The sequence below is a fragment of the Gracilinanus agilis genome, chromosome 6, assembly GCF_016433145.1.
Source record: "Gracilinanus agilis isolate LMUSP501 chromosome 6, AgileGrace, whole genome shotgun sequence".
NCBI lineage: Eukaryota > Metazoa > Chordata > Mammalia > Didelphimorphia > Didelphidae > Gracilinanus > Gracilinanus agilis.
Window position 1 is genome coordinate 119,640,055 of NC_058135.1, and position 14,596 is coordinate 119,654,650.

The 14,596-nt window shown below is 33.1% G+C and overlaps 1 protein-coding gene across 2 annotated transcripts in view; it reads left to right on the forward strand.

The window, feature by feature from the left end:
* Nucleotides 1-235: 235 nt before the first annotated feature.
* FBXW7 (F-box and WD repeat domain containing 7) overlaps nucleotides 236-14,596 on the forward strand; it is a 104,862-nt gene continuing 90,501 nt past the window's right edge. The window contains exons 1-2 of one of the 2 annotated variants that reach the window (XM_044682153.1): nucleotides 236-375; nucleotides 466-826. In XM_044682153.1, coding sequence (XP_044538088.1) covers nucleotides 236-375; nucleotides 466-826 — 501 coding nt within the window. Of the gene's footprint in view, nucleotides 827-14,596 lie in introns of both variants that reach the window. The other variant, XM_044682152.1, reaches the window with a different exon arrangement.

The following is a 14,596-nucleotide window of genomic DNA, read 5'->3' on the forward strand; positions in this document are numbered from 1 at the left end:
TGGTACCTAGAGATTGTACTGCCTTGTTGATTCCAAGCAAGTATTGCCCTCAAAGCCTTTAAAGACATTTTCAAGATATGACCAAGAACTTTTTGATTTAAGAATGAGAAAAAAAATGAGTATAAAAATATGACATTCTGTTGTCTTTTTTTCTTCTCTCTTTCAGAATGTGAAAACCTTTGCATCTTCAGATAGTCTAGCCAAGGTCCAAGAAGTAGCAAGCTGGCTTTTGGAAATGAATCAGGAACTGCTGTCTGTGGGCAGCAAGAGGAGACGAACTGGAAGTTCTCTAAGAGGTAATTCTTCCTCAAGCCAGGTAGATGAGGATCAGATGAATCGAGTTGTGGAGGAGGAACAGCAGCAGCAGCAGCAGCAGCAGCAACAACAACAGCAACAGCAGCAACAGCAGCAGCAGCAGCAGCAACAGCAGCAGCAGCAGCAGCAGCAGCAGCAACAGCAATTACGACAGGAGGAGGAGCACATTGCAAGGAATGGGGAAGTTATTGGTGTAGAACCCAGACATGGAGACCAAAATGATTCCCAGCAAGGACAATTAGAAGAAAATAATAATCGATTTATTTCAGTAGATGAAGAATCCACAGGTATCCAAGAAGAACAGGAGGATGAAGAGGAGCATGCTGGTGAACAAGATGAAGAGGATGAAGAAGAGGAGGAAATGGACCAGGAGAGTGATGATTTTGATCAATCTGATGACAGTAGCAGAGAAGATGAACACACAAACAGTAACAGTGTCACAAATTCTAATAGTATCATGGACTTGCCTATTCACCAACTCTCCTCCCCTTTCTATACAAAGACATCAAAAGTAAGTACATTATTTTTCAATCTGTGTTTTTGGTAACTGAAGGGAAAACACATCTTGTATTGTCATAGTTTATAACATATCGTAAATTTTATTAACTAGGTGCAGCTAAAGGACTAAAACTCAAAAGGTATCTACATATTTATCTACCAAATTAGCTGTCATTTGCTAAGTATTAAATAAAACATTAACATTCATACAAAGTATGCCCTTTTCAGAGAATAATAGTGGTAATGCAGAGGTCATCTTACAGATAAATGTAAAGTAATCGAAAAGATTTCCTTGAAAATCAAGTATTTGAACAAGTCTTTGCTTTTTAAAATATAATATATATTTCATTTATTTATAAACAAATACATAAATATAATTTATTTATCAATAAATGATTAAAATTTATTTATTTTAAAATATAATAAAAATATAAAATAAAAAATAAAAAATATCTGGTGGTTTGTGGCCTATATCTTAGCACATGTAGTGATAATACTAATTTACGTCAACTGTGATATTTCTAAGTAAGTCATTTAGAATTTCCATTTTCTTTTAGAGTACCAGATACATAGCAGATATTACATTTAAGAATAATATTCTTTGGGTTGACTTAGAAATTGCTATAGTGAGTCCAAAACTTTCCTTCTTATTAAGGTGATTAGAACATAATTACCTTTTATGAAAATAATTCCCAGGACATAAATAAATAGGTTGCTGCTTCAAATAAAGAGTTTTTAGTAGCTTTGTTTTAGCTATTTTATTTAAGTTTTTTAATACAACAATTAATTGAATTTTCTCAATTTTTTTTGGTAGTATGGACATAGTCTCCAAAAATTGTCTGCTCACATACCTGTTACCACAAAGCCATTTTTCTTGGCATGTAGCAGTGAATGTAGCATAGCTCCAATAAGGAATTGAGATTAGGTACATTTTCTGATTTATAGAAATCTTCCACCAGCTTATTCTTGAATAGTAGGAGGGTTGTACCTGCTTTGCCCCTCCTATAATTAATGTAGGGCAAGTCATTTTGTTACAGCCACAGGGTTTACCCTACTTTTTTAGTAACCATGTTAATCTAGTACTTTAACTAGATTAATTAACTAGACTGGTTTGGGATGAATGAACTTGCCAGTCAGATAAACAACTCTTACTATCAACTACCATTCTCATTTTAGAGATGAAAAGAATAGAAATGAGAAATTACACAGAAAGAGGAAATTATATGACAAATTATTAATAAAATTGGAATGGACAATGCTTACCTTTGGGCTGTGCTCCCCATCCATAAAAAGCTTACATTCAAAGTTTCTTATATCTTGTACCACCTTGAACTCTTTTATTAAGCAAGCATATGGAAATGAAAGCAAATAGGGAAGTGTACTTATTTAATCCTCACAACACTTCCTATGTATACAGTTGGCTCACAGTCACAGAGCTAGGAACTAGGGGTAGAATTCTGTAAGACTTTGGCTCCTTTGACTGGACTGGAGTCAGATCAGTGCTAACCTCCATTCTCTAAGTTATGTTCTCTTTTATATTGCTAATGATATCAGACAATACAGGAAATAAGAATTAAGGCCTTGGTTTTTTTGACTAGTACTTAAAAATCTGGCAATAGTCTGAATATTAGTAGGAAAAAAGCATCATCTCTGTTGAATAATAAAGTTGTAGCTGGCTTATCAGGTATCATAGAATTAGGAGATAAAGGGAAATGTTTCAGGTTGAATAGAGAAAAGAAATCTTATAATTTAACTTTTACCTCATTTTCTCCAAATTTCGTTTTTGTGCGTGTGTGTGTGTGTGTGTGTGTGTGTGTGTGTGCGCGCGCGTGCGCGTCCTGTTGGATTTTTTTGGCGTTTAGGTGAGAATAATAAATGTTTGACATAGTTAAGAGCTAAATAGTTACTTGATAAATTAAAATGATCAGCCAGAGTTTTGTTTCACTCTGTCCCATACACACAAACTATTATAATCAGTTATGATGAATTGATCTGATGATAGGAATAGCAATACTCAAATTATTTAAGTATAATATTGAATGAGATTTTTTCCAAAAGTTGCAAGTTTGTCATGTAGAAGTTAAATCTTCAGAGTCAGGAACTGCTATTTTCATCTTTGTCTTCCTGGAACCTAGCATACCTTGCCCCAAAGCAGATGCTTAGAAAAATTGGACTCTTTTTTTAGACTTCACCTGTGATTTTTTTAATAATGTAGATTTTGGTACCTCCTCTGAAACTTGTAGGGTTAAGATATTTCTTCTCCAACATTGGAATTGAATTTAAACCTTGAACACATTGAAGTTTTTTATAAATGAAATGTTTCTGAAATCTATTAATTCCCTACCTTATTAGGAATATACAAATATATACTTTCATCTTTTTCTAATGATCTCAGACCCATTTATGAACATAACTTGCGTTAACACGAATAACAACAAAAAGCATTAATATAGTGCTCTAAGATAAATGAAGTACTTTGCAGAGTATCATCTTATCTCATCTTCTCAATATATTACCTTCGGAGAAAGGTGCCTTATCTTCCTTTTACATTTGAGGAAACTGAGGCAGATAGAGGACAAGTGAGTTCCTCTCAATCACACAGCTAATAAATGTCAGAGGCTGGATTTGAACTTGGGTCTTTCTGGTTTGCCTATTGCTCTATCTTTTGTGCCAAGTAGTTGCTTCCAGAGAAAATTAATATAAAATGTTTCCGAAGGAAAGTGTGGGGAAATAATGGTCCAGAGATATCAAGGAAATCTGTAATAAATGGCACATAGATTGAGCCTTGAAGCATGAGCAGGACTAACAAGTGGAACTTACACTATTTTTTGAGAGGAAACTGAGGGCAAAGGCAAGAAAGTGGAAAAGCAGAAGATATTCTGACATATAGTAAGTAATTTCCATTTAGCTTAGGTTTAACATGCTATGGGGAAGACAGTGGGGTATAGAAGAGAACCTTGAATGAAAAGCTGAGGTTTACCATTTAAAATGTTAGAGATGACAGGATGCTTTTACGCCTATAATTTCTTCCTCTGATTGGAGAGCTTTTGAAATTTTTTTTTTAAACCCTTGCCTTCTCTCTTACAATCAATACTAAGTATCAGTTCCACAGCAGAAGAGTGGTAAGGGTGAGGCAATTGGGATTTAGTGACTTGACCAGGGTCCACACAACTAAGAAGTGCCTGAGGCCAAATTTGAAACCAGGACCATCTGTCTCTCTAGGTCTGGCTATATCCACTCTGCTATCTTTCTGACCTGTCAGCTTCTCTTTAACATTTAAGAACCAAAGTTTAATAACTTTTAACTCTTAAAATACAAGCAAATGGTAAGTGGCATTTAAAGGCAGATTCAATGTCCTTATGGCCAGGCTGGCCCACTTTGCTGTACTAGGACATGATGTCTTTTCATCTATATTTGCTAGTTCTCATTTTTCATACAGTATTTAATAAGAACGTATTTTCCTATAATTGTGTGATATAGTTTCGAACTTATATTTGTCACTAAATTTTAAACTGTATCCAAACTTTGTGATATTCTTTTAAGGTGTTCTCAAACTTTTTATTGTCAGGACTACTTTATACTTATAAAAATTATTGAGTTTCTCCATCCCCAAAGGAGTTTTTGTTTTTGTGGGTTATATCTATCAATATTTGCTGTATTAAAAATTAAAAGTGTTAGTATTATTATAAAAGAACTTTTGACTTTTTGAAAGAATTTTGGTGGTTCCCATGGATTCTGAGGCCACACTTGAAAATTCCACTGCTGTAAAAGATCCAACCACTATTAGACTATGAGATCCTTTAGGACAAGAAGTATGTTTTTATTGTGTTTTTTTTTTCTCTCTCTGAATAGCTGTTGACCAAAACAATATAATATAAATTGTGAATCAGGGACCTTTCTGACAATTACTAGACTTGAGAATGACCTTTCAAGCATGATTGTCCAGTCCAGAAAAAGACTTGGGTAAATCTACCTTTATTCTCTCAGAATAAATCAACCAATTAAAAGTTATAAATACACTTTCATTTATTTTGGTCTTTTATTTTCCTTTGAGAATAACTTTAAATACTTTTGTTTTTCTTTAGCAGCCCATAATTAAAAGATTTTTGTAATTAATTGGGTTCCAAAGTAAAAGGTGTAATAAGGGAATTTTGGCAGGGATGTAATAAGGGGATTAAGCTAATAGGGTATGAGCTGGTTGTAATCGGGGATAAGGATAGAAGTAATAGGGAGATTAAGGCAAGGTAAGGTTGCAATAGGGGATAAGGCAGGTAAAGGACTAAAGGTAATATGAATAGGGATAAGGCACTGTGGATAGGTTTGTGGATCCCTAAGGCAGTAGATAGATAACGAAGATACTATGGTGAAGGTGGTAGATTGTGGTGGTAGGAGAAGTAAGGGAATGACTGAGTTTAGGGAATATAAACATGGAGGTATAAAGAGTTGCAAGGGCAGACAGCTACAGCCTGGGAGACACAGACTGGGACACAAGCTTGAGACAGAGACACTAAAGGGAAACAGGCTGAACCTTTCAGGTAGGAAGGGCACTTCTACAGACAAAGGTTGGGGCCACCAAGAATGACTGTAAGGCTTTGCAGGGTTGATATGCACCTTTTTCACTACGAAGGATATGTGAAGCAATTTAAAATTTAAAGTTTAGAGAAGACTTTTTAAAGAGAATATGAAGGAATAAAAACGAACAATATATGTATACTCATCAATTTGTTTATTGTTGTAAAAGAGGAAACAAATCAAAACTTCATATTAACCTTCTTTTCCTTGTAGTCATATGTTGTTATATAAACACATCCTTTATTCCATTTAATTTGTACTCTCTGTCCGAGTAGAAAAGTTAATTGTGAAAAAAAATGAACTTAAAAGGACAGATAGAATTTTTTAAAATCCCAAGATGGGGGTGCAGCTGGGTAGCTCAGTGGATTGAGAGCCAGGCCTACAGACGGGAGGTTCTAGGCTCAAATCTGTCCTGAGACACTTCCCAGCTGTGTGACCCTGGGCAAGTCATTTAACCCCCATTGCCTAGCCCTTTCCACTCTTCTGCCTTGGAGCCAATGCACAGTATTGATAGATGCTATCTTCCTGCTAAAGGGTTTACAAATTATTTTCAATAGAAGATTGTTGTATGAAAGGCTAATCCCAAAATATTGTCAGGGTTTCAGATAAATTTTAGAAGGTGTGAAGGCCTGCAGAAGTCTGGATAATTAACTAAGTCCATTTGCCATGTATTACTCCTGGCTGTTCAAGAAGTTGTCTAATAAGCTCAAGGATCTGTTGTACAAGGGAAGAAACTCATCACAGCTATGTTATACTTCAGCCCACTATTTTATTCACTCAGCAAATATTTGAACACTTACTATATGCAATGTTCTACTTCTAGTAAAGGCTAAATAGCCGCTCATGAGGTATATTTTAGAAAAGATTATGGTACAGAAACAAGTGAGACTAAATTTTCTGATTTCCTTTCAAACCTGAAGTTCTATGAATTCAACAAAGCATCTTACTTTTGTTTTATGTTACATTATTTGCAATTTTACACTGTTTTACTTGTATTATACATATTAAGTATTTACTTAAATAGTTCTAAAAAATTAATAATTGTTACTCATAATGGAGAAAGCACTATGATAGCTTAATACTAATAATTATTTTCTAACCCTCCCTTTAGTATGTGTAGCACACATTGTAAGTTAGAAAACAAAACTTTTTAAATTGTGTTTGTTAAAGCCAAACTACAAAACTTCAATATATTATTGGAGACTCCACAAAAGGCTGAGTAAAAATGACTAAAATTAAGAGATAGTAGTTTAAAAGGAGACATGACTAGAGAAGAACTTGTCACTTTGTCTCTTCTTTAGTTATGAAGCTGGCTTTTATACTTTTGTCAATGAAAAAATATGCATAGCTTCTTATTTCCTGAAATGTCTTGCTACTATAAGTGTATGAGATGGTAGAAAAGAATAGATTTTTTTAAAAATCAGGAATGAAATATAATGTAGTAAAAAGTGATTAGTCTTTTACATTGTATTATTGATTTTTTACTTCTCTAGTTTCAGCATTTTTAGAATGATCTCAGAGTTTCCTTTTCTGCTTTATTTACTGTTTTATGGATTATATGATTCTAGATCTAGAGCTGGAAACAATTATATCATTAATATCTTTTTCATTGTTAAACACTAGAGGGCATAAATGTACGCCATATTGTATTTAGTGTTCAAAATTATCTAATGTATTTGATAAATGCTTTTTCCTTTTCTTGTCTTTTAGTGTTTTAATGTAACTTCTTTGGAGTATTAATGTAACATTTCTAGAACAGATGTTGGAATAGTGCATTTGGCCCTGTATATTGATGAGGAACTAAAGAAACTCCTGTATTTAGGTTTACTCTGCTTTGAAAAAACAAATAGTGTTTAAAGGAAAGTTTTTGAAACATGTATATGTTTTGGGTCTAACTGTTTTTGACCACAGGAATATAAAAGCTTCCAAGAAAAGGTCCATTCCAAGCAGATTAAGAGTGCCACCATCTGCTGCAATGGACATCCAGGACTCATAAATGTCCTACATCCTGTATCAGTGGATGGTTTATAATGGTTTCTTCCTGGTAAAGTTGTCTTCCTTAACTAAATTTTTCTTCTCATAGCTCCGACACATCTGGTAATTGATTCTCTTAGTTTTGTGGGGAAGTCTTCTCATATTCCTGGGGTTTAGTGAGATAAAATATGGTAAGGAATAGTTATTTATTAGCTATATATTGCTTTTTATGATGCTCTATAAAATAAATTTTAATTAATTTTTCATGTACAATGTCCTTTTAAAGATATTATTTATTACATCATATCATTTTAGTACTTTTTTCATTTCATAGAGGGAAAGTAATTCTTGTACTTAAAAACTATTTGAACAAATGCTATATCCCTTGGAGATTTTTCTGGACTTTCATTAATCTTTAGGTCATTTTGTTTCTTTTGGCTATTCACATTGAAATGGCATGATAAGCTATATGCTTACTCTAAGCCTCAAAATCCAGGCTCTAGGTCAGAGATTCTTAACTCTATTTAATATCATAGACCCCTTTAGAAGTCTGATGAAACCTATGACCTCTCTCTCAGAATAATATTTTTAAATGCACAAAATAAAACATGTAGAATTACAAAGGAAACCAGTTTTATTGAATTATAATCATAAAAATGTTTTTAAAAGTTCATGATCCACAGGTTAAGGATATCTGGTGTAATTGAAGCTTTAAATAATACTTTTTTCTTTGAGAAATAATTTAGGGAAAAGTCATTACTTAGCAAAATTTTAAAATAATAGATTCCTCAGTTTCTCCATTTTTTTCTTGTTTTCACTTTTAAAATAGTTTAGAATGAAATATGAAGAGATTCCATCTTTTTAAAAATTCAAAATATGGATATATTATGGATAGATAGATAAATTGATAGAGAACGTTTAAGTACTTATTGTTTATCAGGCACTGTTGACACATGGAATACAAATACTGGGGGGGGGGGAGAGTTGTCCCTGTCCTATGGAGTTTATATGTAAATCAACACATAAAATAGAACTGGAAATGGGGTTAGGGGTGGTACAAGGTAGAATCTAGATGATCCAGAATAGAGTGGGGAGAAGAGAGAATATGTGAGGCATAAACTCTTCATAAACATAGTGGTCTGGTTCATGAAATCACGAAATAGAGGAATCATCTTTAGGGAGTCAAGAATGGAGCTGGGAAAGAAATAGGAAGCAGACAAAGTCTAAAACTTTAGTAATGAGCTTATTATTCCCTTTGTATTATTGGCCAGACCTAATCCCTTGAAGTCATTTCCTCATATTATTTCCTGAATGAATGACTAAATTTTGCAACTCTAATTATGAACTTTGGTAAATCAATTCTTTGAATTTGATCAGAGTGACACCTTGAATTTAAATTGGTAATATAAATTCTAAGAAATGAAATTATGCTCTTAAACTTTGAGATCCTATTTGATTTTCTATAGTCTCATTTAACCAACATTCACAATAGACCATTCTGCTTGTATCTTTATGGTTTAATTTATATCAATAATAAAGTAGAATTCTAATCTCTTTATGTTAATGGGATAACAATTGTTTCTAGTGCAGTTAAGTAGATGGCTCAATTCTTAAAAGTAGTCCAGGTAGTGAAACAAAGATACCAAGGCATGTGTTATACATGAGAAATAGTGGTATGTTGCTGGGTTTCTTGGGAAGAAGTTGGAGGGCATGGGTAGGAAGAGAGATCAGAATCATCAGACTTAATTCTTTCCTTGAGAAATATGTCTTCTTGGCATTTTTCTGGAAACAATGTGTACAGTGAAAATAATACTCTCATGTTGAAATACTCAAGTATTTGTTAATCACTGAAAGAAACTTAAGAACCATGTGTTCCTTTACCTCTCTTTTTTGAACTCTCTCTTTTAAAGACATGGTAGTAGCAATTATCTTTTTAGATAACTGTTTATACCCAAAGTTTCCATGTTGTGAAATGTACTAGCTTAATGAAAATCTAGAAGAATGCAGCTAGGTGGTATAATGGATAGAACACTGGTTAGAACAACTCAAGTTCAGATCCAGTTTGAAGACTCTTTCTAGCTTTGGTGATCTCGATTGAATAAACCTCTTAACCTGTTTGCTCCAGTGTCTTCAACTATATAATGGGAGTAATTGTAGCACTTACCTCCCAGGCTTGTTGCGAAGATCAAAAGATATTTGTCAAGTAATTTAGCATATAGAAGTCAATGGATACATATCTCCTATTCAAAGAAAGAATAGACTTTTGCCACCTGATGAAAGATCACATTTTGTACCTTCAGCACATATATATGATACCCTGCGCTAGTAGAGTTAAAGGACACAAAATCCTCAGTAGCACATTTAGCATGCTGATACAGTGTGTAGTATTTGATCTTTGATTTTTTTTCTTATTATTAGATATTTTTTGAGAATTGGATGAGCTTTACCTCATTTGGTCAGTACTATAACCAGCTTAACTAACTTGCCCAGATCATGTCTGCAAAACCAAATAAAATCTCACAGAATCATATAAAAGTAAATTAAAATAGTTTTAACTATCCTGTTTCCATGTAGTATATTTTTGGGGGTTCTGGGATGCCTATTTGTTTGAAGACTATACCATTTCAATGATATGTTAACCATATCTCTGGTTAATATAGAGTAACAAAATTTTAGTTAGTTCACGTCTACTCACTAATACTGTGTGATCTTGGGGCATACCCTTGACCTTCTTGGACCTAACTTCCTCTTCTATAAAATGAAGGAATTATATTATTTCCTTTAATCTCTGGGTCATATAATGATTTTTTGTAACTCATTACTATCAAACATGAAAATTATCCTATCTCTACACAATTTTAATTTGGTCTCCAGTTGACTGCTTATGTTTCGCCTGGGAAGAATCTGACAGAGGACTTAAAAGTCAAGACTTCTTAATTTGGAAGTTTTGAATTTTCACATGAAAACATTTACTATGTAGTAGAATCCTTTTGCCTTGCCAAACGAAAAAACTAGATTTCTTTGAGTTTGATTCAGGGAGGCTTGAAAAAACAGAGACCTTTTTTAAAAACCTTTACAGGAATATTCAAATTATAACTTCATAATACAAGGATTATCCAGACATTTTTATAGTATCTACTAGAGATGAGTAATTGAATATAGTTGTTAACAATGGATATATAATTTCACTCTGGTTTCTTAAAGCACTTCTGCTTAGATGTTAGGATAAAAGAACATTTATTCTTCCAAATAAGGTTGGTTGTGAGCCATTATTAGAACATGATTTTTAACTTAAGTCTTTCTTCTGATAATAAGGATTGTTTGCAGAATAACTACAAATCAAAAATTTTAAGAACATTTAATTATATGTACTTCAATTTGATAAAGTGAAAATGATCAAAATTGTTAGAAATTTTATGTTTGATTGCTATAACTCTTTTTTATTAGGTACTTGACAGATCTGCCTTGTTTACAAATGCCATTTGCCCATCTAGTAGGCAGTTGTAAATATTAGCCTAAACTCCTTCAGCCTAGAAACAAAAAATATTTTTAGTGAATGCTTTTATTTCTGGAATGAAGAAGAATTTAATTTTTTTCTGCTTTAAATGGCATCTACTGGTTATGAGATTTCATACAAGACAAATGAGTTTCTGATAAGTTTTGGGAATCTGTAAATAACATTTTAGTTGTTAAGCTATTAGTGTTGGTTTTATATCTTGGTACTGTAAGTTAAACTTCTGGAAGCAAATGCACTTTGCTGAATTTACTGCCATTTGCCTTCCTATTTAAAAATATTTAAAGTGATGTATTTTCTGTTTTTTTTCCTAATTCAGTTTGTTATGCTTTTATGTGTGCTTGTCAAATAAAATTGCATTGTATTAACTGATTCTGTGATAACTGATAAAGTTTTCAGATGGAATGATTATTATATCTGTAATTTATTTTCAGATAAATGCATGTCCTTGATTTAAAGCTATAAGTTAACCATAGCAGTTTTCTAGTTTAGTCTCTTACTTTATAGATAAACTTAACTTGAAATTTTGACATTTATATAGTGCTGGAAGGTTGTCAAACCACTTTACATACTTTCTCATTTTAACCTTGTTAACAGTCTTGTAAACAGGTAATACACACATTGTTCCCATTTTGTAATGTAAATGACAAAATTGATCTGACAGATTAGTTGATTGATTTTTACAGTAAATTTCAGAGGTGAAATTAAAACCCTGTTCTCATCTTCCAAATCCACAACTCTATTCACTCTGACACAACTGAATCATGGAACTTATATGTATAACATGTAATACAATTTACATACATACATTAAAAGGCTCGAAGTTTTAAAAAAACACACTAAAATCTCCCTCAGACTACCTAAAGTTATTTTTATGCTTATCATCATTTTAATGGATAGCAAATGTTGATTGATTCATCTCATTACAAATATTACTTACCTGTATATTTTATACCTGCTGTCCAGTTTAAAGTTGCTATTTCTCTTCATGTAACATTTATTTCTGAATTTTAAATTGTCTTTAAGGATATTTAGATTTTTCCATTCTCTCAGCAGAGAGGAGTCCATTACAGAACTATGAGAGGCTTTTGCTGAATGACAGCTTTCTGATTTAACCAACATGACAAATAAAATGCTCATTATTTATTTTAAAAAAAAAAAACAAACAAAAAAACCTTACCTTCTGTCTTAGAATTAGTAAGTATTAGTTCCAAGGCAGAAGAGTGATAAGGACTAGGCAATTGAGGTCAAGTAACTTGCTCATGATCACATAGCTAGGAAGTGTCTGAGGACAGATTTGAACCCAGGTCATTCCATCTCCAGGTCTAGCTCTAATCACTGAGTTATCTTTCCCATAATCTCATGTTAATTATGGAGTGCTCAGAAAGTTTGTGTCAGCTTTGGATGGCCACAGAGACTCTGGCTGTCTTGAATATATCCAATGTTTCCTCTTCCTTATTGCCTGTGATTTGCAAAGATACATGATTATCCCACTTGGGTTTTCTAACCCCAGAATATATTAATGAGGAAAGGAGGCAAGAATTATAATCTACATTTAGTGGGCATCTGTAATTATTTTTGACCAATGAAGTGATAAGTCATACTTTAGGAGGTTCCAGTCTTATTCCCTTGATTGCTTATTTCCCCATTTTGTCTACTTCCCATTCACGGAACCTTCAATATAGGTTGTCAGTAGTCGGGGATACATTCTGTTCATTTCAATGAGCAATTATTAAGCGTTAACTATGTACAAGGCATTGAGGATACAAAGTCAAAAATCAAACCATGATAGCCTTCAAAGGGATTATACATTCTGAATAACAATAGTCTAGAGTCTTTTGGGCAAACCTGTGGCACACATGCTGGAGAGGCTGCTCCTCTCCCCCTCTCCACGGGTACCTGAGGACATTCCTCACATTACTCACCCCTCTGCCCAGCAGCCCAATGGGAGTGTTTCCTCCCTCCCCTGCCTAGGGTAAAGGGTCACTCACATATGGTATGAGGGTGCAATTTGGGCACTTGGTCTCTAAAAGGTTTGCCGTCACTGCTCTAGGCTAAGGATGCATTCATACTGCTATATCCCTTTAAAATAGGAAATTGAAACAATGAGGATTTGTGAGAAAAGAAATCATGTTTCAGATGAGGTCTTAAATAGAATCATTCTAGTGTCATATGTAATGGAGTAGACTATTCTCATCAGCTTTTAAAATTTTGCTTCATAAAACTTCTGTAGATTACTATTAGAAAAATAAATCCAAGAAGTTAAGATAAATTTACATGGCCATGTTGGTATAAGTGAAAAAATATTTTTGTTCAAGGTCACACAGTTAGGTGCTTGAAGCAAAATTCAAACAAAGATCTTCCTAATTGGTTAACCCTAGAACTCTCTGTGGTAGATCACATGACTTAACTAATTGAAAGCGTTTTCATCCTTTTCCTATAGATTAGATGATTTCTCAAAATCAGATAATTTAATTCAGATTTAGATTTTACTGATAATTTGAGAGGCATGATATGTTAGAACAATTGCTGTTCCCCCCCCCCCCCCCAAACAACCTGGAAGATATACTCATTAAATATTGAATGGATTATTTTCTTTAACTTAAAAAGAAGTAGACTTAGAACTGTGTGACACTAGGTAAGTGTCTTTGCCTTAGTATCCTCATCTATAAAATGGGGATAATAATATCTCCCTTCCCAGGGTTGTTAGGATAAAATGACATAATACTTGCAAAGCACTTTGCAAACGTTAAAACACCTTACAAATGTTAACTATATTGATAACAGATTAAGTCTGTTGGATGTTTTAGATACTTCAATAAAATATGAATAAATGTTTTCAAGTAGGTCAATATAAAAAACTTAAAATAGTGGGACTCTGAAGTCTTTATCATTTTGATCTTAAATTGCATTCTCAAATGATTTCTCAATTCTAAATTAGCTTAAAAAAGGGAAGTTTTTTTTCTCTTCTGCATTTGCAAAATGCTATGAAAGGGCAGCTTCAGTGGTCAATGATTCTAAGGATAGAAGTGCCTTTCATCTGTTAACTGGGTAGCTTTATTGAGAGTATCTTTAACAAGTATCTATTTCTTCCTCAGCTTATACTTAACCTTAGTTACTATTTTAGAAGTTTGACTTCTAAATATTCAAATCATTATCAGGCCTTCTTCAGAAGTCGTATCTGATTTTGGTACAAAATATTGGGAAATAAAAATGAAGTAAATGAGTTAATGTGTTTTGGTTTAATTTGTAATTTTTCTAGAAGGTTTCAGAAACACAGTATCTTAAATGGGATAAGAATAACTGATTTTAGTAACTCTTAAAAATATTTGTAAAGCATTTTAAAAACGCTTTATAAATGTTAGCTCTTGTTAATGTATGATCTAGATTATAATCTCCTTGATATAAAGTTATCATTTTTTTAAACCCTTGATTTCTATCTTAGTATCAACTTAAAGGACTATAAATATGCCAGCTGTTATTAAGAAAAGCAGCGCAATGTAATGAAAAACCCACTGGACTTTAACTCAGGAGAGACTTGAGATTTTAAATTTTGCTTCTGAAACTAGCTGTATTATCATGAGTATATCTCTTTGCTTCTCTGATCCCCACAGGGTTGTTTTGAGAATCAAATGTGGTAATGTAGCCAAAATACTTTGCTTGCCTTAAAGTGGTATATGGGGGTCATTTTAAAATATTTATATAACCTGTATTGCCACTCAC